This window comes from Cuculus canorus, chromosome 11, assembly GCF_017976375.1.
Source record: "Cuculus canorus isolate bCucCan1 chromosome 11, bCucCan1.pri, whole genome shotgun sequence".
NCBI lineage: Eukaryota > Metazoa > Chordata > Aves > Cuculiformes > Cuculidae > Cuculus > Cuculus canorus.
Window position 1 is genome coordinate 962091 of NC_071411.1, and position 19739 is coordinate 981829.

Here is a 19739-nt window from a genome sequence, read left to right on the forward strand (position 1 = left end):
CAGGGTCACCTTCCCTTCCTTCCAGACTCAATTTGGGCAGCCTGCTGGCTGCGGGTTCCTCCACCCAAGCCCTGGAAGAGGGCTGTCCCCGCTTCCTGGGACCCCCAGAGCCTGCTGGGCTGGGGTGCCACCAACTGGTGCCCCAGCTGCCGCCTCGCCCGGTGCCCAGTTCCGTGGCGCCCGTGTCTGACTGGTGCCTGTGCCTGAGTGGTGCCCGGTCCCATGGTGCCCATGACCAGGGGTTGCCTGGTCTCGCGATGCCTGGACCTGCCATGCCCACGTCTGAGCCGTGCCCAGCCCAGCGGTGCCCATGGGTGAGCAGTGCCCGGTGCCACGGAGCCCCTATCTCAGTGGTGCCCGGTATGTCCCAGTGGTGCCCGATCCTGCAGTGCCCGTCTCCCAGTGGTGCCCGTGGCTGGGGGGTGCCCAGAGCCTGGCCCCACGGTGCCCGAGCGATGCCTGGTGCCTGGGGGCTGGTGGTGCCCTGTCCCGTAGTGCCCGGTGCCGGGCTGTGCCCCGTCCCACGGTGCTCGGGGGCGGCGGTGGCGGGGCCCCGGGGCGGTGCCGCTGCCGGGGGTGCCGGGCTCGCGTTACGGCGGCCCCATTGGCCGCGGCGGGGCGGGGCGGTGCCGCCCAGCAGCGCCGGGAGGCGGCGGGCACGGCCGGGAGCGGCGCCGCGCTCCGCTGCTCCGGCACCGGCGATGCACAGCGCCCGCCCCGAGCAGCGCGGCCCCGAGCCGGTGAGCGCGGGGACGGCTCGGGAGGGGTGACACGGGTGTCGGGGGCACAGGGCGGCGATGGGGACACGAGTGTCCGGGGGGACGTGGGTGTCCAGTAGAGCAACGGGTGGCGGTGGGCACACGACCGTCCGGTGGTGATGTAGGTGGCAGTGGGGATGTGGGTGCCCGGCGGCGACATGGGTGGCACTGGGGACAGGGTTGGAAGGGGGGACGTGCGTGTCCGGTGGGACGCGGGTGGCGGTAGGGATACCGGCGGCAGTGGGGATACGCGTGTCCGGCGGGGACACCAGTGGCACCGAGGATGCAGTCGGTGGCGGGGACGTGCGTGCCCAGCGGGACGCGGGTGATGCTGGGACGCGGGTGTCCAGCCGTCGGGGTGCCGGTGGCACCGCCGCGCCGCAGCCGCCCCCCGGGCTGCCCCGAGGGGCCCGGCGCTGACAGGGCGGCCCAGCCGGCTCCCCGGGCCCGCCGCACGCCTACCCAGCTGCTCACGGCCGGGTGTGCCGGCGTCCCCAGCTCCGAGCGGTGGCGCGTCGCCAGCAGGGCTGGCGGAGGGGTCCCGGACAGCGGGGAGGGGACGAGGGCCGGGCCGGCACAGCGACGGGACACGGGGCAGGGCGCTGCCCGGCCGGCAGCTCCGTCAGGGCCGGCAGAGGGGGGAGGACGGGGAAGGAGCCCTCTGCTCACTTGGCTTCCCGCTGCTCCGGCGCGGAAAGGAAAGCGGACGCAACACCCAGCTTTTGGGTTCAGACAATAGGAATTCAAGAGCGAGGAGCGGCCCCGCTGCAGAGCCAGCCGGCCCCGCCGGCCCCCGCCCGGCTGCGCTCCCTTCGGCCCCCGCGCTCCACGGCGCTCTGGGGGGTCCCCAACGCACCCCGACATCAGCCGGGGGGTCCCGGCCGGCGGGCACAGGGTGTGTGGGATGGCCGTGCCAGCGCGTGGGGGAGCGCCGCGCCCCAGCACCTGGGCTGCCTGGGGGTGCAGCCGCCCCGCGCCATGGCAGGGGTCCCGCCGGCGGGGCGCGGCGAGGGGGGCAGCGCGGCACCCGGCTCCTACGTGCCGCGGCCCTGTGTCATTTCCCGCAGGCACGGCTGGGGCTGGGTGCCTGCTTGCTCACCCGACATGCTGCTGCACGCCGGCCGGCTCCGCGCAGGAGCCGCGGGAAAGCAGGGCCCGGGGCCGCGGGCAAGCTGCGACCTGCACCCCGCGCCCTGCACCCCGCCGCGCGCCCCCGAGCCGGGGCTGGGCTGCGATGCGGAGGGGGGTGCCGGGGGTGGGAAGCGGAACCGGGGTGCTGGCCGGCGGGACCGGGCATCACCACGCTGACCTGCCTTTTCTCCACAGCGGTGCCATCGAGACGCAGGGGCGGCGTCACGGGCGCACATGCACCGCACGCGGCAGGCGTCGCACCATGCCAGCGGGGCGGCAGGGCCACCCCCACACCCCCCGTGCCCCCCACGCCCCGGCTCAGCCGCGGACTCAGCCTGCAGCCTGGAGCCAGGGGGCGAGGAAGAGGATGGGGGGGGCCCAGCTGCCCGCTCCCCACCAGCCAGCGAGCGCAGCCTGGAGTTTGACTCGGGGTACTCGGAGGCATCGGGGGGCACGTGGCGGGAGGACGAGGCACCCGTGCGACGTCGGCACCCGCTGCCCTGCCAGCGGGCGCACCGGCTCTCGGCTGGCCCCGTCGCCCCACCGCCTGCACCCACCCGCCGCGCCCGCCCCAAATCCACCTCGGACGCCTGCCTGGAGCAGTGGCGGGCGCTGGAGCCGGCCGACACGCAGGACTGGACTGTGGCGCTGCTGTCACAGAGCCGGAACCGGCAGCCCCTGGTGCTGGGCGATAACTGCTTCGCCGACCTGGTGGAGAACTGGATGGACCTGCCTGAGGTGGGCACTGAAGCCCGGTGCCGAGCGCCCGCCGAGCCCTCACGCCGCCTGGCCAAGCCTCCCGCCTTCCTGCTCAGCCTCTCGGGCAACGTACGCCGTAAGCTGGCCAACATGGCCAGGCCCCGGGGGGCAGAAGCTGCCCGGCCGGGGGGCCGTGATGCCACCAAGCGTTTCTCCTGCCCGCTGGGGCTGGGGGGGCAGCCCAAGGGCGCCTGCTTCCACCAGTCCCACAGCAACATTGCCCAGCTGGCCACGGACTTCCACCGCTTCACTGCCCTCATGAACAGCCGCAGCCGCCAGCCCATCATCTGTAACGACGTTATTGGCTACATTTAGCCCTGCCTGCCGCCACCTGCACCCTTTGCCGCTGTAAATAAACCCCACTTTTGTACGATACAGGCGCAGCAACGTTTATCGGGAGGGATGCCTGCACCCCGACTCCGGGCAGGGGCATGCAGAGATTTTTTTTTGCACTGAGGGCCAGTGCACCAGAGCTCATCCTGCAGCTTTTAGTGCACAAGGGCAGGGCGTGCTGCCCCCCAGCTCAGGGTAGGGAGCAGAGCAGAGGGGGACGGGCATCGCCAGCCTCAGCATCCTCTCCCTCGCACACATAGAACAGCTGCAGCTCCCGCTGTCGCAGCTCCCCAGCATCCTCCAGGTTCTCAGATATCCTGTGGCAGAGAAAGGGGATTTTGGGGATGCTGGCTTGTCCTTCCCACTCAGCCGGGAGCCCCAGAGGGGCTGAGGTCCCCCCGGGGCGCCTGGCCAGGGTGAGGGGATGCGGGGGCCAGCAGCAAGGGGCCGGGCAGGGGTCCTGCCACGGGAAGCGCTGCCGGCAGGATGTTTATCCAGCAGCCGGCAGGGAGCTGTGCTGCAGCTGGAGCTGCTCAGGATGGAGAGAGACGGGTCTGGCAGCCCTCCCCCCGGAGCAGGATTGGGCCCCAGAGCCACGGACCTACCTCTGCACCCGTTGCCGGGCCTGTTCCTCCTCGTCTGCTTCACTGTCATAGAGCACGGTGTGTCCGCGCAGGAGCATGGTCACAGTCCAGCCGTGTGTCTTCTGCAAGAGTTGGGTGTCAGGATCCGTCCCTGTGCTCCCCAGGGTGACGCAGTTGAGTGCTGCCCGCACCGGGCTCACCTGCAGCCAGTCCAGCACCTCCTGCACCATCATCTCCTGTCCATCTGCGCCAACCGCCCGCATCTCCAGCCGGTCCCAGCAGCTCCACTCCCGCCCGCCGTACTGCCAAGGGGGCAGCAGGGTGTAACGGCCAGCACTGGCGCCCCACACCCTGGCTGCCCAGCCCCACAGCTGGGGCACAGCAGGGCGGGAAAAGGGATCGGGCTGGGGACAGGGGAATGACAGGGGTCTGAGGGCACAGCCATCGCCCCAGCACCGCAGGGGCCAGGGTTGTCGTGGGGCCGGTGCTGCCCCCAGCCCCAGGCCAGGAAGGGCTCACAAAGGGCCATTGAAAAGCTGCCCAACCCCACACAATCACCTCTTCTCATGCCCACGGCCCCTCGACCTCAGCTCCGGCCCAAGAGGGCCAGCAAGGCACTGGATGTGGCCCCACACCGTCTGGCACGGTCACCCTGCCATCTGCCCTCGGCTCTGTCTAGTGTTGGCTCCAACCATGCTCCTTCCGTTCACACCTGGCAGCTCTCCCCTCCTGCCTTCTGCTGCCTGCTTCATCCCACTGGGGTGGAAAGGACTTAACCCCATCCCCTCCGCGGCAGCAACAGGCACAGAAGGGACGCGCTTCCCATCCCGGTGCTCCACAAAGCACACCCCTCTGGCCAAGGCTCCCATAGGTGGGCTCCTCAGGCTCCCGTGGGACACAGCTCAGGCCAAGCAGGCCTGGGGGACACATGTTCCCACCATGGCCAAGAGCAAAATGTCGTGCCCAGTGTCCTTGCCACGGCAGAGGGCAGCCGGCAGGGCGTGGGGCACGAAGGGGCCGTGGAGCAGCCAGGATGCCCCAAGTGACGCTGGAGTAAGCATGAAGCAGTGGAATCGCTTCCCTCCCCCTCTTCCTTCCCCGGCCCTGGGCCCCCCAGGCCAATCTGGTTCCAATCGAGGCTTCCTGCCGCACCGGAAGGGCTGCCTCGCACGCCATAAACCCCCAGACAAAGGGGCCTCTATCGCCCAGACGGTCCCAATCTGGGCCTGCCTGCGCTCCCCCTCCCCGGCAGCGCGGCTGCAGCCCGGCCCCCGCTGCCAGGACCCCCGGCCCCGCTCCCGGCCTCGTGCCAGCTGCGGCCGCTGCAGCTGGTTTCCATAACCCAGATGTGTGCGGCCGTGGCGGCTCCTCGCCTTCTGGCCACGGGGCTCCCCGTGAGGCCCGCTGTGGGGCTCCCTCAGCCCTGTGGGTGCCCCAGAGCGTCCCGGTTGGGCCCAAAGCCAGGGCGAGTGGGACAGTGGCGGCTCAGTGCCAGGAGGTGGCTGCAGGAAGGAGCTGGTTCCTCGCAGCATGGCGGCACACTCGGCCCACGGCGGTGGCACCACATCCTGAGCCCTACAGGCAGGGCTGCCTCGCCTGCACACCCACCTCCTTGCTCCTAGGTCCCCCCGGCATCACCCCATGGCAGCTGCTGCCAGGCAAGACCGCAGGGCGTCCCCTGCCTGCTCCTGAGTCTCCCTGGCATCCCCCCATGGCAGCTGCCACCAGTCAATACCCCCGGGCATCCCCAACCTGCCATGCTCCGAGGGCGAGGGTCCTACCCGGTAGGTGTGGGGCAGCGGGGGCTGGACACGGAACAGCCGGCAGTCAGACAGGTTGAGGTGGCTGTTGCGGTAGCAGCTGGGGTCTCGGCACCCCCACACCAGCTTGTAGACCTCCAGGCACGCCAGCCCGGCCACAGCTGCTGTGGTGGTGATGATGGCAGGCACGATCCGCCCGGCGATCCGCTTGCTCTGAGGACAGGAGGGATGTCACCGGCTGCCCTGCGTGGGACGGGGACCACACGGGCTACCCCTTCTCACCGTCAGCCAGTCAGCAGGGGGGATACTGTAGTTCTCTGCACGCAAGTTGGATGCAGCTGTGATGAAGTTCATGTGGATGTCATTGTCCTGCAGGGAAGGGCATGGGGACATCAGCATCTCATAGGGATATTGGTATCCCACAGCCACCAACTCCCCGAGCTGAGTGAGGCCACCTGCCCAGCCCTGGGTACCTTCTCAAAGTGGATGGGCTCCATCAGGGGCACCTGAACCTCCTCAGCCCCTACCAGCTCCTGTCTCCTCTGCGCCAGGTCCTGGATGAGCTCCGCCAGCCGCCTGTGGTCTGGGGACACAGGGAACCAGGGATGTAACCCCTGCGCTGTGGCATCGTGGGGGAATGTAGCCCTGGAGAGCACAGCATCTCTGAGTCCCGGTTCTCCTAGGTGCTGGGATAGGGATGAGCAGCCAGAGCCCCACCACCACCAGGCTGGACCCGGGGGATGTGCCTGGGGGACCCAGGGGCACAGGAAGCCTCACCCACTGGCGCCTGCGCCTCCTCCTGCTCCTCTGCGAGGGGGATCTGGAGCCCATCCTGGGGCGCGAAGGGTGGCAGGACCACACTGGAGAGGATGGACAGGGCAGTCTCCCTGTCACTGCATGGTGGCACCTTGTGTGTTTGGGCAAAGAGGTGGGCGGCAGCCAGGATGTAGTCCAGATGGGTGTCCTGTAAGGCAGAGCAGGGGCTATGGGGCACCTTACTGCGCTGGCCCACAAGCCCACCTGGCCAAAGGCCGCCTGCGCTGCCACAAGCGGGCAGATGAGCCTGGCTTTGCCCCAAGACAGAGATAGAGATGCCTCTCCTCCTCTGGCCCAAGCATATGTGTCAACTGTCCCCAGCTGACCAGGGGACAGGGACAGGCCAAGTCCAGGACAGGCCATGGCAGACGGAACATGACTACAGTCCGGCACGCATTGTACCCCCGGCACAGGCTCGGATCACCCGGCAGCACACCCTGTGGCTCTGCCCAGCACTCACGTTGTCAGGGTTGAACGTCAGCGGGTGGGGGCAGCTCCTGTCCCCTGCCCAGAACGGGACACCTGGGCTGGATTCCTGGCACAGGGAAGGGCAGAGTCAGTTCTAGGGACGCGTTTCCTGGCACAGGGGAGAGGTGTGTGGGGTGTCAGCTCCACAGGCGCCGGGCTCACGTGCTCCAGGGGGAAGGTGTGCAGGAGCTGCACGATGGCATTGTGGTAGCGGCTCTGCCAGTGCCGGTGGGCCCAGCACACGCAGTCCTGCCAGTCCCGTGGCCGCTCCTGCAGGCTGCCTCGCACTCGCTCCAGGACCTCCACGGCATTCCTTGCTGGCAACTGCTCTGAGAAAGCTGGATCTCTGCAAAACCAGGTGACACTGCTGCTCGCCCAGGAGCAAAAGGACACAGCTGGCAGCCCCCTCTCCTGGTGCTGCTCTCTCATGCCCACTCACTCCATAAACCGGTTGACGTGCTCTGCGGGCAGCTGGAAGAGCCCCTCAAACTCATCGCGGGCCCACTGCGGAGGGGGAGCGGGTGTTGGGCACCGGGACCCCGTCCTCGTGCCCCTCAGCTCAAGCCCAGGGGGAGGGAGAGGCTATGCCGGGGTCTGGGCTGGTGGCAGGGCTGGGGCTGCCAGCAGGAAGCAGCTGGGGCCGTATCCTGCCTGCAGCCCAACACCCGGAGGGGGAAACGGGAAAGGAAGACAAAGGTCCGGGAGCCTCGGCAGCACAGCCTACCTGCAGCGTGTGCTGGATGGTGCGGGGGAAGAACCGCAGGGTACAGAGCGGGACAGTGTCATCTGCGGGGTCGCCAGCTGGTTCCAGCGGCTTGGTCACGGTGGGCACCATGGCCAGCACGTTCCCCCGCGGCCCCTCTGTGCCCGAGTCCAGCAGCGGCGTGAGGCAGCGGAGGCAGCGGCTCTCCAAGTAGCTGCCTGCGGGGAGCCAGGGGTGCTGGGAACCGGGGGCGCAGCCAGTGGCTCGGCCCCTTTCCCCTCCGCGGCACTCACGGGCCTCCAGTGTGTCCAAGGCGCTGGCGACGCCGTCCAGGTGCCGGAAGAAGTCATCCCCATAGAGCTGCTCGGTGGCAGGTCCCACCTGGTTCTGGTGAGCCGTCACCCTGACATCAGGGTTCATGCGCCGCACAGCCGCCGCGGCCACCACCGACTTTGGCTTCTGCCAGGGCAGAGATGGTGTGGGCAGGTCTCCCACCCCCACGGTCCTGGGGAGCCCCAGGGCAGCGGAGGCGTCCTTTGGGACAGCTCGGCACAGTGCCTCACCGATATATCCGCTGAGCGGTAGAGGAGCTGCCGGGGCAGGTTGGAGGGGGCGATGGTGTCCATGTCGGTGATAGTGAGGTCCCCATCCGGCCCCGCTGCCAACCCTATCATGGCAAAGTTTTTCAGCAGCTCACAGCCGATGGCGCCAGCTCCCACCTGCCAGGTCAAAGCTGCTGCAGCTCCCGCCGTGCCGGATGGCTGCTCTGCAGCCTCTCCCGGCCCTTCCCCAGCTCCTCACCACCAAGTACTTCTGGCGGCTCAGCAGCTCCTGGAAGGCGGTCCCGAAGACGGCGATCTGGCCGTCGTAGCGAGATCCCCTCTGCCAGGACGGAGGAGCCGCGTGAGTGTGTGCCACTGTGGCACCCCCAGCCCCCACGAGGGGCTCAGCACACGCTCTCACCGGGGCACAGTCCTCCTCCGTCAGCCGCGCGGCCCCCTCCAGCACCAAGCACTCCAGGGCGTCCAAGTACAACCACTGGTCCAGGGGCACGAACTTCCTGGTGATGGCCTGGGGCAAGCGGGGCCATGGGGTCCCTGTAGCCCACCCCAGCCCACGCAGGCAGCAAGTGCCCTCTCGCAGTCACCAGACGCTTCCGGGCATGAACAGCGGCACCCCAGGCTCAGGACCTCCACCCCACTCACCTTCAGCACCTCCTGGGCCGCCAGGGCCCCAATGATGGAGGCCATGGGGCACAAGTCCCCTGCGCTCACGCTGGCAAAGGCTCGCACGATGTCCTCGTCCAGGGGACCCTGCTGCGTCCCCAGGCTCCGTGCCAGCTCCAGCACCCGCTCGGTGTCCGCCTGTGGGGAGAGGGGTGGGGGCAGCCCCAGGCAAGGGGATGGGGGCCAGGGGGTCGCACAGGGGCAGGATAGAGACTCACCGGTGCCCTGGGCCGGGGCAGGCGGCCCTGCTCCTTGTGGAAAGCGTGCAGGGCTTGGAAAGCAGCGTGCAGGCTGCGGCTGCGTGGCACCTCTTTGGTACTCGCCACCCAGATCTTGGGCTCTGCCAGCGCTTGGCGCAGGGGCTCCTGCCAGCACCGCACCAGGGCTCGGGTGAGCGCTTCCCCAGGCCACAGCACGGCAAAGCGGTGCCACAGCACAGGCACCAGCACCGCGGGGCCGAGGGGGGACTTACGTAGGAGTGCACCTGGGGCAGCCGGACCTGTGAGATCTGCCCCCCGCTGCGATACGGCGAGAAGGAGCTAGTATCACCAATCTCCAACCTGAAGGCATCTGGGGATGAGAGAGATGGACGTCATGGTCACCACCAACGACTTGAAGAGTTCTCAACCCCGTGCCGGGCCAGCCAGGACTCTCGGTGGGCTCACCCAGCACTCGCACAGGGATGGGCTCCCGGCCGTTCAGCTCTGTCATTCCCTCCACGCCAGAGAACGTCACCAGGTCACCATCACAGAAGGGGTGACCGCGGCTGCCCTCTGCCCCCATGCACGTCACCACGCCCGGGTTGCCCTGAGGAGGGGCAGGGACATGTGGGCAGAGCAGATAAAGCCACCGGAGGAGGCAGCGGCGTGTGGGGGGAGCCTGCAGAGGCCGTGCTCCTACCTGGGAGATGTGCTGCACGGCGCCGCACACTGGGTCCCCCTCTGCTGGGTCATCAACGACAAAGCGCTCCCCGAAGTCACAGAACAGCTGCCTGGAGAGGACGGATAAGGTTTTTCCCTGGAGGAGCTCTTCAACAAGCTGCTCCAGTGCTGCCAGGTCCTGCTAGGCCAGCGGGGCAAGGACACGGGCAGCAGCACGGGATCGGGGGGTCTGGAGATGAGGTGAGGCAGAGCTGTGGGGGGACTGTGTGGCAGAGAGCCCTTACCCTGCCAGCCCCTTGGTGTTTGCCACGATGAAGCAGATGCCACAGGCATGGCAGAAGTCTCCGATGCGGAGCTGCTCCTCCAGTGGGGACTCAGTCAGCAACACCACCTGCACCAGGGCTGTCAGCAGGTGCCCTGTCCTGGGGGGTCCCTGGGGTGCAGGGGCATAGGCTCACCTGGAAGGAGGCGAGGAAAGCCTCTGACAGCTCTCCGGTGTGAGCTCCCACCGCCACGCAGGGGTTCAGCTCGGCCAGCACCCGCCGGGAAGCCTCGGCACGGTTCTGGCCCACGTCGCTCTCCCCCAGGAGGAACTGTGGGATGGGTGCATGGTGGGACACCCTGTGAGTTTGGGGCGCTGCCCACCACAGCGGGGTGCTCCACGGGGCCCTGCGGGCGGGGGGCCTTCTGCTGAGGACCATAGCCATGACACGGGACACCCGTGATGACGAGGGGCACCCTGGGCCATGCCCACCACAGGGACCTCCATCTGTAGCTGTTACTGGGAGACCCCACCCCACAGTCACGCCTGCAACGGGGACACCCCAGCTGCACCCACACCTGTACCTGGTACTGGGACCCCAGTCCATACCAGTACCTATCGCTAGGACACCAGTCCGTACCCGTACCCGTTAGGGGGACCCCCACCCACAGCAGCACCCATTACCAAGCGCCCTGCGCATACCTGTACCCACGACTGAGACCCCCCCCGGCCCCATTCCGGTGCCTCCCCCAGTACCTGCTGGGCGAGGTCGGCGGTGCAGGCAGCGCCGCGATCGTGCAGGACGACGCGCCCGGTCCCCGCCAGCACGAGCGCAGTCGCCGCTTGAGCACCGGTGCCGCGCAGCCCCGACACCAGCACCGCCGCCCCGGGCAGCCGCCGGGCGCCGCCGCCCAGCACGAACCTGCAGGGGGTGAACGTCAGCGGCACCGGCACCGGCACCAGGACCCCCGCCCCCGCCTCAGGCACTCACAGCTGCCGCGAGTACCGCCCCGCCGCGCCGCCGCCCGCCATCCCGCCCCGCCGCCGCTCCGCTCCACACTCGCTACCGGTTTCGAGCCGCGCCCACTGACGATGCCACGCTCAGCGCGAAAGCCCCGCCCACTGCTGGCTATAGGCCACACCCACTCCAGCACGACCACTCTCATGAGGCCCCGCCCGTCGCACAGACCACGCCCACACACAATTACGGCTCTCCGGAGGCCACGCCCAGTCCCGTACCACCCCTTCAGCAGCAGGCCACGCCCACTGTTCAGAGCACGCACCCATACAGCAACCCCTCCCGTTGCTCAGGCCCCGCCCATCCCCTTAGACCACGCCCACTTCGGAACCCCGCCCGTGCAGCCCCGCCCTCTTGTCCAGGTCCCGCCCCTTCACTCGGGCCCCGCCCATCCCCGTCCCCCCTTCCGGGCCCCGCCCGGCGCGGGCAGCGATGGCGGCGCTGCCGGTGTGGGAGGTGCCGTGGCGGGCGCTGGGCGCGCTGGGCCGGGAGCTGGCGGCCGACTGGGCGGCACAGGACGTGCGGGCCGCGCTGTGCCAGCTGCTGCTGCTGTGGCTCGGCCTCAGCCTGCTGGGCGTGCGCCTCGCCTGGCGCGCCTACGGCGGGGCGGTGGCCGCGCTTTGCTACCGGCCCGGGCCCGCCGCCCGCCGCGCCCCGGGCCCCGGCCCCGGCCCCGGCCCCAGCCCCGGCCCCGCACGGCCCCGCGCACACTCCCTCTCCCCCGCCGGCCCTCCCGGACGCAACGGCGCCGCCGAGCGGCACTGCCCGCCCCGGTGAGTCCCGCCGAGCACCGGCACCGCGCACCGGGACGCTGCCGCCCCGCCCCGCTGCCACCCCCCTGTGCCCCCGCATGACACCGCTGTCACCCTCGCTGTCTCCCGCACAGCCCTGCACAGCCAGAACCCTCTCGCTGCCCCCCAAACCCACTGCACCGCAGTGAGCAATTTGCTGCTGCCCCCCAAACCAGTAAGCACCGCCTCAGCTGCACCCCAAAACAGTGCACGCAGTAAGCACTGCCCCAGCTGCACCCTGAACTGCTGCACCCCAAACCAGTGCACCCCAGTGAGTGCCCTCCCACTGCACCCTGAACTGCTGCACCCCAAACCAGAGTGCCCAGTAAGCGCACTGCCAGTGCACCCTGAACCGCTGCCCTGAAACGAGTGCATTCCAGTGAGTGCCTTCCTGCTGCCTCCAAAACCAGTAAACCCCAGTAAGCGCAGACCCGTGCCGTGGTGCTGCACTGGCCATGCTCACACTGCCCATCTCTTGCAGGGAGGGCTCCACGGCAGAGCTGTCAAAGACGCACCGGGAGTGAGGAGCCGCGACGCGCTGGGCACTGCCCACACCATTAAATCACTGTTGCCCCACACCATCCCTTGCCTTGTCACCATCGCCGGAGAGGAGGCTGGGGAGCAGGTGGGGGAGTTTATTGGGGCTGGGGCGCCCGCGGTGGGCGCTCCCTTACTTGGCCATGTAGTACTGGGTGGGCACGAAGGGCATCTTGGTGACAAGCGCTGGGTGCTGCTTCTTCCGCACCTCAACAGCGAGCGTGGTGCCAGCCCGGCTGTGTGCCGTCTCCACGTAGCCCATGGCGATGTTCTTGCCCAGGGAGGGCGAGGGGCAGCCGCTGGTCACTGTGCCTGGTGACATGGGGACACGAGGAGGTGAGCGGGGGCCAGCACTCCAGCCTGTTCCCGGCCGTGGGTCCCGCTGCCCCCACCTACCCACGGGCGTCCCCTCGGGGCCCAGGATGGCCGTGTGGGGCCGGATGGGGGGGCCCACCGACGTCAGCCCCACGCGTTTGCGCTTTGGCTTTTCTTTCACTTGTGCCATGATGATCGTTGCGCCAGGGAAGTCCATGGCCACGCGCCGGCGCTTCCCTGAAGGGCAGAGATGGAGGAGGATTAGCACAGCGACGGCCCACCCGTTGTGGGGCCAGCAGGTCATGCTCTGGCGATGCCTGAGCACCCTGCTGGGATGCGGGGCTGCCTCCCCCCTCTGCCCACCCTGACGAGATGGGGGCAGACGTGGCCCCAGCCTACCCAGGGTCCAGAGCAGCCCGGCCTCTACAGGTGTGGTGGTCTCATCGATGTCGTTGCCGTAGAGGCAGAGCCCGGCCTCAAGGCGCAGGCTGTCCCTGGCCGCCAGCCCCGCCGGCCACACCTCAGGGATGTCCAGCAGCTGCTTGGCGAGCTCCACCGCGCGCCCCGCGGGCACCGAGATCTGCAGGCACAGGGCAGGCTCAGTGTGGCACGGCATTACCCTCAGTACCGTGGGAGCGGGGTGCCAGCGCAGCTCTGGGGGTACCTCCACACCGTCTTCGCCGGTGTAGCCACAGCGCGTGACCCGGCAGCCTGGCACGCCGAACACCGTGGTGGTGATGCTGTTCATGAAGGACAGCTTAGCCAGGTCATCCGACAGCCCTGCCTGCAGCACCTGCGCCGTGGAGGGACCTGGGGAGGCAGGTGGCTCTGGGGGACCCAGTGTCCAGGGAGGGGGGGACATGGGGAGGGCACCAACGTCCATCGGGCCAGGACCAAGAGGAGGGTGCAGTCCAGCACCCGCTGAAGGCTGGACCCTGCGTGGTGATGCCGGGTGCCAGCCCACGCGGGGCCCCTGCTACCTTGCAGAGCCAGCAGCGCATTGTCCAACACCTCCAGGTGGATGTCACAGCCGGCCGCCTGCAGCTCTGCCGCCCGGCCCTGCCAGGGTGACAGCGTGCTGCCAGGGCCAGCCCCGCACGTGGCCACGGCCACCATGCCATGCTCAGCAATGGATGTCACCAAACCAGGGGTGATTATTGCCGCTGCACGTCCCACTGTCCCCCCTTCCTGTAGGGCTTGGGCAGCCCTGTACCTTCATGATGGCCAAGTCCTTGTCGGCACAGCCGGCGTTGGACACGATGTACAGGTAATCTTCCAACGTGTTGGTCACGATGAGGTCGTCAATGATACCGCCCTTCTCGTTGGTGAGCAGCGTCAGGGTGCCCTGTGGGACATGTGACCCGTGCCGGTGTGTGCTGGGTGCCGGTGGGACCCCCGACCCTGCTATTGTCTCTGTGTGCTGCTGGGATGTGACCTCACTACTGTCCCCGGTGCCGCTGGGCTGTGATCCTGATGGTGTTCCAGGTTCTCTGGTGGATGTGGCCCCGCCAGTGTCCCCAGTGCCAGTGGATGTGACCCCACCGGCTCCCTGGTGGGATGTGGCCCCGCCGGTGTCCCCGGTGGATGTGCTCCCCCCGTTCCCCGGTTCCCCCATTCCCCCGCTCCCCGGTGGATGTGCTCCCGTACCTGCCCCGGGCGCAGCTCGGCGATGTCGCCCACCACGAGGCTCTCGACGAACCGGACCCGGTCCCGGCCGTGCACGCGGGTCTGGGGGGGCAGGGGGGGGTGAGGCTCGGCCCGGGCCCGCCGCCCCCCCCGCTCCGCCCGTACCTGCGGCATGTGGGACACGTCGAAGAGCGAGCAGCGGCGCCGCGTGTGCAGGTGCGAGCGCAGGTGCCCGTGCTCGTAGTGCAGCGGGAGGCTCCACCCGGCGAACGGCACCATCCTGCCGCCCAGCTCCCGGTGCAGCGCGTCCAGCGGGCTCCGCCGCAGCGCCGCCGGCGCCCCCCCCGCCCCGCTCAGCGCCGCGCGGCTCCCGGCGCGCAGCAGCAGCATCGCGCCCTCGGCCCCCTCGGCCCGCTCCGCCGCCGCCGCCCCGGGGCTCGGCCCCCGCCCCGCCCCCGCGGGGATGGAGTCACCGAGTGCTCCGGTCGGAAGGGCCTCGAAGCCCGTCCAGTCCCACCCCCTCCACGGGCAGCGCCACCTCCCACTGGATCAGGGGCTGCGCGGCCTGGAACCCCTCCGGGGATGGCGCAGGATTTCTGCCCAATGTTTACTCTAAATCTTCCCCCTTCCAGTTTAAAGCCATTCCCCCTTATCCTATCACTCCGTGCCTCTGGAAAGGACCTCCCAGCTCACCCAGCCCAGTCCCACCGCGCCCGCTCACGGTGCCCCGAGTGCCACGGCCACACGGTTTGTGAACCCCTCCAGGGAGGGAGACTCCACCTCTGCCCTGGGCAGCCTCTGCCAGGGCTTCACCGCTCTTTCAATAAAGAAACTTTTCCCAATATCCAATACCCAGGTAGATGAGGTCCTCGGGAATGGTTCAGTAGTGGAGAGGTACAGTTGGACTCGATGATCTCAAAGATCTTTTCCAACCAAACGAGTCTGTGATTACAATCTGAACCTCCCCAGTGCAGCTCGAGGCCATTTCCTCTCGTCCTGTCGCTTGTTCCCTGGGAGAAGAGCCCAGTGCCCACCTGGTTCCAGCCTCCTTTCCAGGAGCTGCGGAGAGGGATGAGGTCTCCCCTCAGGCTCCTCCAGGCTAAACAGCCCCAGAGCCCTCAGCCGCTCCCAGAGCCCCTGGGCTCCAGACCCTTCCCCAGCTCCGTTCCCTCCTCCAGACGCGCTCCAGCCCCTCAATGCCCTTCTTGGAGTGAGGGTCCATAACTGAACCCGGGATTCGAGGTGCGACCACCCCAGCGCCGAGTGCAGGGGACGATCCCTTCCCTGCTCCCGCTGGTCACTCCGTGGCTGGTCCTTAACTGGGAGCATGAGGTCAGTAAGGGATGCTGGTGCGGGTCCTGCTGCGGAACAGCCCCCCCGCCCCTTCCCCAACACACCGGCAGGCACAGGCAGGACCAACGTAGCAGCTTTTAGTCGTGACCGAGGCTCTCCCGTGCCCCTCGGGCGCCTCTGCGGCCCCCGCGGCCCCTCACCCCGCGGGCAGGGCCGGGGGCTGCTCCCCGGGGCACACGCGGGGTGCGGGATGCCAGCTCGGCCAGCAGCAGTGCCAGGACGTGCCGAGAGCAGAGCTGCAGAGGCTGGAGAACACCGGGGCGGGAGAAGCCATGGGGGGCTCTGAGGCGGCAGCGCTGCCCACCGCACAGGACAAGGCAGAGAGGGAGCGCGGGGAGGGCTTGGACACCCCTGGAGCCGCAGGGATGAAGGTTGTGCACGAGCACCAGAGTCTGCTTGGGCCTCGGAAGCACAGAGGAGCCGGGCCCTGCCAGCCGGCGCTCACGTGTAGGAAAGCAGGTTGATATCGTAGCATCCGTCCACCTGGAAAAGAGAGCAACCGTCGGGCCAGCACAGCAGCACGGCTTTGCCGGGGCACCCCATCGCGCCGGGAGCAGCCCCTCTGGGAGGGCTCCCCCTGCAATGCGGCGAGGCCGGGGCCCCCGTGCAGGGTGTGGGACTCACGTCGAAGCGCCCGATGCGCGCGGCTGCCTGGCGAGCCCGGATCACCTCCGTCAGCACCCACATCTGCTGCACCTCCGTCGACACCTTCTCGGGGTCGGGGAGCTCCTGGAAAGAAGCGGGCACGACGCTGCGGAGGGTGGGGACGGCCCGGATTGCCCCGACTCTGGCAGCAGTGTAGCCGGACGGCGGTGCCCACCGCAGAGCCGGGTGCTGTGGTGATGGTGCCACGGTGCCGCCCCGCTGGCAGCTCCCCGGCACAGGGCGAGCCTGGCCCCGCCATAGGGAAAATGGGCTATAGGAACAAGGGTGACCCCGCACCCCAGTGCCGGCAGCCCGGCCACACTGGCAGGTGTCCAGGGCGAGAAGGGAAAGCAGATTGCTGGCTAATGATTAAAAACCTAATCGCACAGTCCAGAGTTTCCCAACAGCTTCCTCCGTGGCAATCCCGGGGCTGGAGACAGAAACCCCGCTGCCGGTGCTCCTGGGGACCTTTAGCCAGGCAGGACTCGCGGGCTCCGCTGCGGCTCCCCAGGCTGGGGCAAAGCTTGTGCCTTCTCCCCTGCCCGGCCCGCCCGCTGCGGGTGCTCGTGGTGATGCTGGGACAGCCGAGCCCGGAGCAAGGTCTGGCATTTCCCAGGATAACGCCCCTTCCCAAGGGGTTGAGGTCCAAGCGATTGGCAAGGACTGGGGGGTCGGTCACCCAGGCAAGGACCGGAGCTCCCACACCTGGTCCGGCAGAAGCCTTGCCGCCGCGGTAGTGTAAGCACCGTAGCACTGAAGCCCGGTGGCAGAACCGCTGCGGAGGCGCTGGGGCACATGGTACTGTTCCGGGCCCAGCTTGCTTCTCCAGGGAATGCCGAGGGCTGATTCAGCAGGATTCCTGCCTGCTCTTCCTGGACTTTGCTCACCGAAGGCCGACGGCCGGGCAGATGTGGCTCACGAGCCGTAAACATGCGCCGTGGCTGTGACCTCCCTCTGCCCGCCTGCTGTCCCCGCTGGACGTGCTCCCCAGGGCGCACCCTCTGCAAAGTGCCGGGGATCAGCCAGGCCACCTTGTCCCTTCGCGTCCCGTCCGCCAGGCCACCCTGTCCCCATGCGTGCCACCCGCCAGGCCACCCCGTCCCCACGTGTCCCACTTCCCAGGCCACCCTGTCCCCACGCATCCCACCCGCCAGCGAAGCGATGCTGTGCGCCCACTGCTCCCAGGGGATGCTCCTGACCCTGGATCGGAGAGCAGGCAGACTGAGATGTCAGCTCAGACAGCACATCCCCGGGGTGGTATCACCCTCCTGAACACTGCAAACCACTCTCGGCACGGGGCAGGGAACGCTGGGGCTCCACGGCTCTCCCTGGCGAGGGCCTGGAGCCCCCAGGGCGGGGATGGGGCCGGAGGCCTCACCAGGCGCCCCGCACGGGTCCCGCTCACTCACCCCGTGCAGGCTGGGCGGCTGCTCTGGAGGCGTCAGCTGGGACAGCCAGGAGGGGAAATCCTTTGGGGAGCTCTGAAACAGATGCAGAGTGCGATGCAAGGGCTGTCCCCAGCGCCACCTCCGTCTCTCACGCTGCCAGAGCGCTGCCGTTTGGAGGCTGCCGGGATTCGTATCGGTATGGGTATGAGCATCGCTTTACTGTGATGAGAGGGAATGATATTAAAGGGAGGTTGGCGTTAAGGTGGGTGTTTGCAACCCGCGCTTGGGTGCGGTAACCTCCAGCTCCAATCCCGCTGCTCGGACACGCATCCGCCTCCAGACCGTGTGGTGCTGGAGCGCTCCCACCGCCGGCCCCCCGCACACCAGGGGACCCCAAGCGCCCCGGCAAGGGACAGGGACTCGGACCCCAGGGTGCCTGGAGCCCTCGGCGCTGCGGGGAGCAACGCCAGGAGCAGGGCTGGGACAGCGTCCCCGCAGCGCTGGCAGCACCCGCACTCGCTCACCTTCTGTCCCAGGGGAAAAATCTGCAGCTCCTCGATGGTGAAGTTGAGCCAAACCGGGGAGGGCTGCCGCAGGATGAACCGCATCGCCGTCACCTGCTCCACGTCGCACAGCATCTGCCGGGCAAGGACGAGCGGAGCCGTCAGCGCCGCAGGGGCCGGTGCTGCCCGGGGGGTCCGCTCCAAAGGGACCCCCAACCCGCCCCAGCTGGAAGGAGCCCGAGGGACGGGGCCCCCGCGGCTGCCGGGCGAGCGGGGTACGGCAGCACCGGCACCGGGACTCGGCGCCCGGCAGGGCCCGAGCGGCACCGCGAGGCCGCCCCGAGGGGCTCAGCGGGGCGCCGGCACCGGGACCGGGAGCCGTTGCGGGGCGCTGCCCGGGAGTACCGACCTGGTGGCGGTGGAGGGAGAAGTAGTCCTGAGCGCCGTCCTCGGCGTGCGGGGAGGGCATCAGGCGGTGGTCGCGCAGGACGGTGACCCAGCGGCGCGCCCCGGGGCGCTGCACCCGCACACTGACGAACGCTGTGTAGAAGTTCCTGAAGACGATCTCCTGCACCTGCGGGACCGCGGCCTCAGCCCCGCGCCCGCAGCCCCCGGAACGGGCCCCGCCGCCCGCCCCAGCATCCTCCCGCCACACCCGCACCCCGACCCTGCCGGCGGTACCGGCACCTCCCCCGTTCCGGCACCGGCACCTCCCCCTCGCTACCAGGACCGGCACCAGAGCCCCCCGGTACCGGTACCGGTATCAGCATCCCCCACACCCACATCTGCAGCCGCGAGGGCGTCCCCCCCCGGTACCGGCGCTCCCTCCTCACACCGGGACCAGCATCAGTACGGGTACCTCCCCGTACCGGTACCGGCATCCCCTCCCCGTACCGGTACCGGTACCCGCATCCCCCATACTGGTATCATTCCCCCCATCCCGGTCCCAGTTACCGGCCCTCCGCGGCCCCATCCCGGTACTGATACCCGCATCCACCCCCCCAGCCCCACCGCCCTATCCCCGCCCCGGTTCCCGGCATCCCCTCCCCATCCCGGTACCGGGACTCCATCCCCGCATCCTGGCATCCCCGCCCCCCGTTCCCGGCACCCGCACTCACGCGGGCGGGGGCGCCGCGGGGGAAGCGCAGGTCGATGGCGGTGACCCCGTGTCGGGCGGCGCCGCTGCCCCCGCCCAGCGCGATGGCGGCGGGAGGACGGGGGGCGCCGGGCAGCGGGCACCGGGGCGGCCCCGCCAGCACCGACATGGCGGCTGCGCCGGGACCGCGGGCAGCGGGGCGGCCGGCAGGGGGCGCTGCGGGGAGCGGCCGGCAGGGGGCGCTGCGGGGAGAGGCCGGCAGGGGGCGCTGCGGGGAGAGGCCGGCAGGGGGCGCTGCGGGGAGAGGCCGGCAGGGGGCGCTGCGGGCGGCGGCCGGCAGGGGGCGCTGCGGGACCAGGGGGCGGGGGCTGGGGGGCAGCTGGTTGGGGGTCAGAGGCTGGAGGTCAGGAGCTCTGGGGCAGGGGGTCAGCAGTTTGGGGGGCGGCAGTGGCCAAAGAGCAGCAGCTGTGGGGCAGCAGGTGGGGGTCAGCAGCTGTGGGGCAGGGCCAGGCGGCAGGGGCTGGGGGGCAGCACCCAGGGGTCCCTCGGAGGGCAGCTCGTCCCGGAGCTGGGTCTGAGGAGGCTCAGCCCGAGCAAAGCACCGTCCCTCCGCTGGTAAATCTTGTTTGGAATCAACCACCTTGAGGCTGTATCAAAAACGTAGTAAAAAGTTAGATTTGAGGTCGCTGGTTCAGCCGGACTGTTCCTGCTGATTTTTTTTTTTTTACTTCTTCTTTTTTTTTGTTCCCTTTTTTAACTTCTCTCTTTCCCAGCGTGTCCCGGTGC

General features: G+C 69.1%; 5 protein-coding genes across 14 annotated transcripts; 2 read left to right on the plus strand and 3 right to left on the minus strand.

Moving 5' to 3' along the window:
- The first annotated feature begins 257 nt into the window (after positions 1-257).
- On the plus strand, positions 258-3079 carry INKA1 (inka box actin regulator 1). Its single transcript, XM_054076937.1, has 2 exons — positions 258-740; positions 2085-3079. Exons 1-2 carry the CDS (start codon positions 258-260, stop codon positions 2961-2963), a joined length of 1362 nt encoding a protein of 453 aa, XP_053932912.1. The 3' UTR covers positions 2964-3079.
- UBA7 (ubiquitin like modifier activating enzyme 7) lies at positions 3026-10798 on the minus strand. 7 transcript variants are annotated; one of them, XM_054076928.1, is made up of 24 exons: positions 10673-10798; positions 10438-10603; positions 9878-10012; positions 9704-9810; positions 9439-9529; positions 9204-9345; positions 9011-9108; positions 8757-8903; positions 8518-8676; positions 8276-8383; positions 8114-8194; positions 7876-8031; positions 7606-7771; positions 7334-7530; positions 7049-7113; positions 6772-6955; positions 6602-6676; positions 6103-6289; positions 5799-5908; positions 5608-5694; positions 5347-5538; positions 3766-3867; positions 3587-3687; positions 3026-3298 (listed from the first exon to the last, which is right to left on the minus strand). In XM_054076928.1, the coding sequence occupies exons 1-24, from the start codon at positions 10711-10713 to the stop codon at positions 3172-3174; spliced, it is 3024 nt and encodes a 1007-aa protein (XP_053932903.1). In that variant the 5' UTR covers positions 10714-10798; the 3' UTR covers positions 3026-3171. The 7 variants fall into 7 exon arrangements, 5 of the variants coding, with proteins under 5 accessions (XP_053932903.1, XP_053932901.1, XP_053932902.1 ...); XM_054076926.1 differs by having other exon boundaries at positions 3766-3969; XM_054076927.1 differs by having other exon boundaries at positions 8114-8383.
- A 310-nt stretch (positions 10799-11108) lies between these two features.
- TCTA (T cell leukemia translocation altered) lies at positions 11109-12120 on the plus strand. Its single transcript, XM_054077069.1, has 2 exons — positions 11109-11472; positions 11972-12120. The coding sequence occupies exons 1-2, from the start codon at positions 11132-11134 to the stop codon at positions 12012-12014; spliced, it is 384 nt and encodes a 127-aa protein (XP_053933044.1). The 5' UTR covers positions 11109-11131; the 3' UTR covers positions 12015-12120.
- Positions 12060-14413, minus strand: AMT (aminomethyltransferase). The gene is made up of 8 exons (XM_054077063.1): positions 14134-14413; positions 13990-14070; positions 13556-13687; positions 13323-13401; positions 13007-13152; positions 12742-12922; positions 12424-12579; positions 12060-12339 (listed from the first exon to the last, which is right to left on the minus strand). The coding sequence occupies exons 1-8, from the start codon at positions 14356-14358 to the stop codon at positions 12161-12163; spliced, it is 1179 nt and encodes a 392-aa protein (XP_053933038.1). The 5' UTR covers positions 14359-14413; the 3' UTR covers positions 12060-12160.
- A 968-nt stretch (positions 14414-15381) lies between these two features.
- Positions 15382-19153, minus strand: NICN1 (nicolin 1, tubulin polyglutamylase complex subunit). Of its 4 annotated transcripts, none has more exons than XM_054077064.1 (7): positions 18976-19153; positions 18267-18431; positions 17879-17992; positions 17376-17447; positions 16854-16967; positions 15946-16050; positions 15382-15804 (listed from the first exon to the last, which is right to left on the minus strand). In XM_054077064.1, exons 1-7 carry the CDS (start codon positions 19120-19122, stop codon positions 15763-15765), a joined length of 759 nt encoding a protein of 252 aa, XP_053933039.1. In that variant the 5' UTR covers positions 19123-19153; the 3' UTR covers positions 15382-15762. The 4 variants fall into 4 exon arrangements, with proteins under 4 accessions (XP_053933039.1, XP_053933042.1, XP_053933040.1 ...); XM_054077067.1 differs by lacking the exon at positions 18976-19153 and adding an exon at positions 18917-18949; XM_054077065.1 differs by lacking the exon at positions 18976-19153 and adding an exon at positions 18812-18860.
- Between the last annotated feature and the right edge of the window lie 586 nt (positions 19154-19739).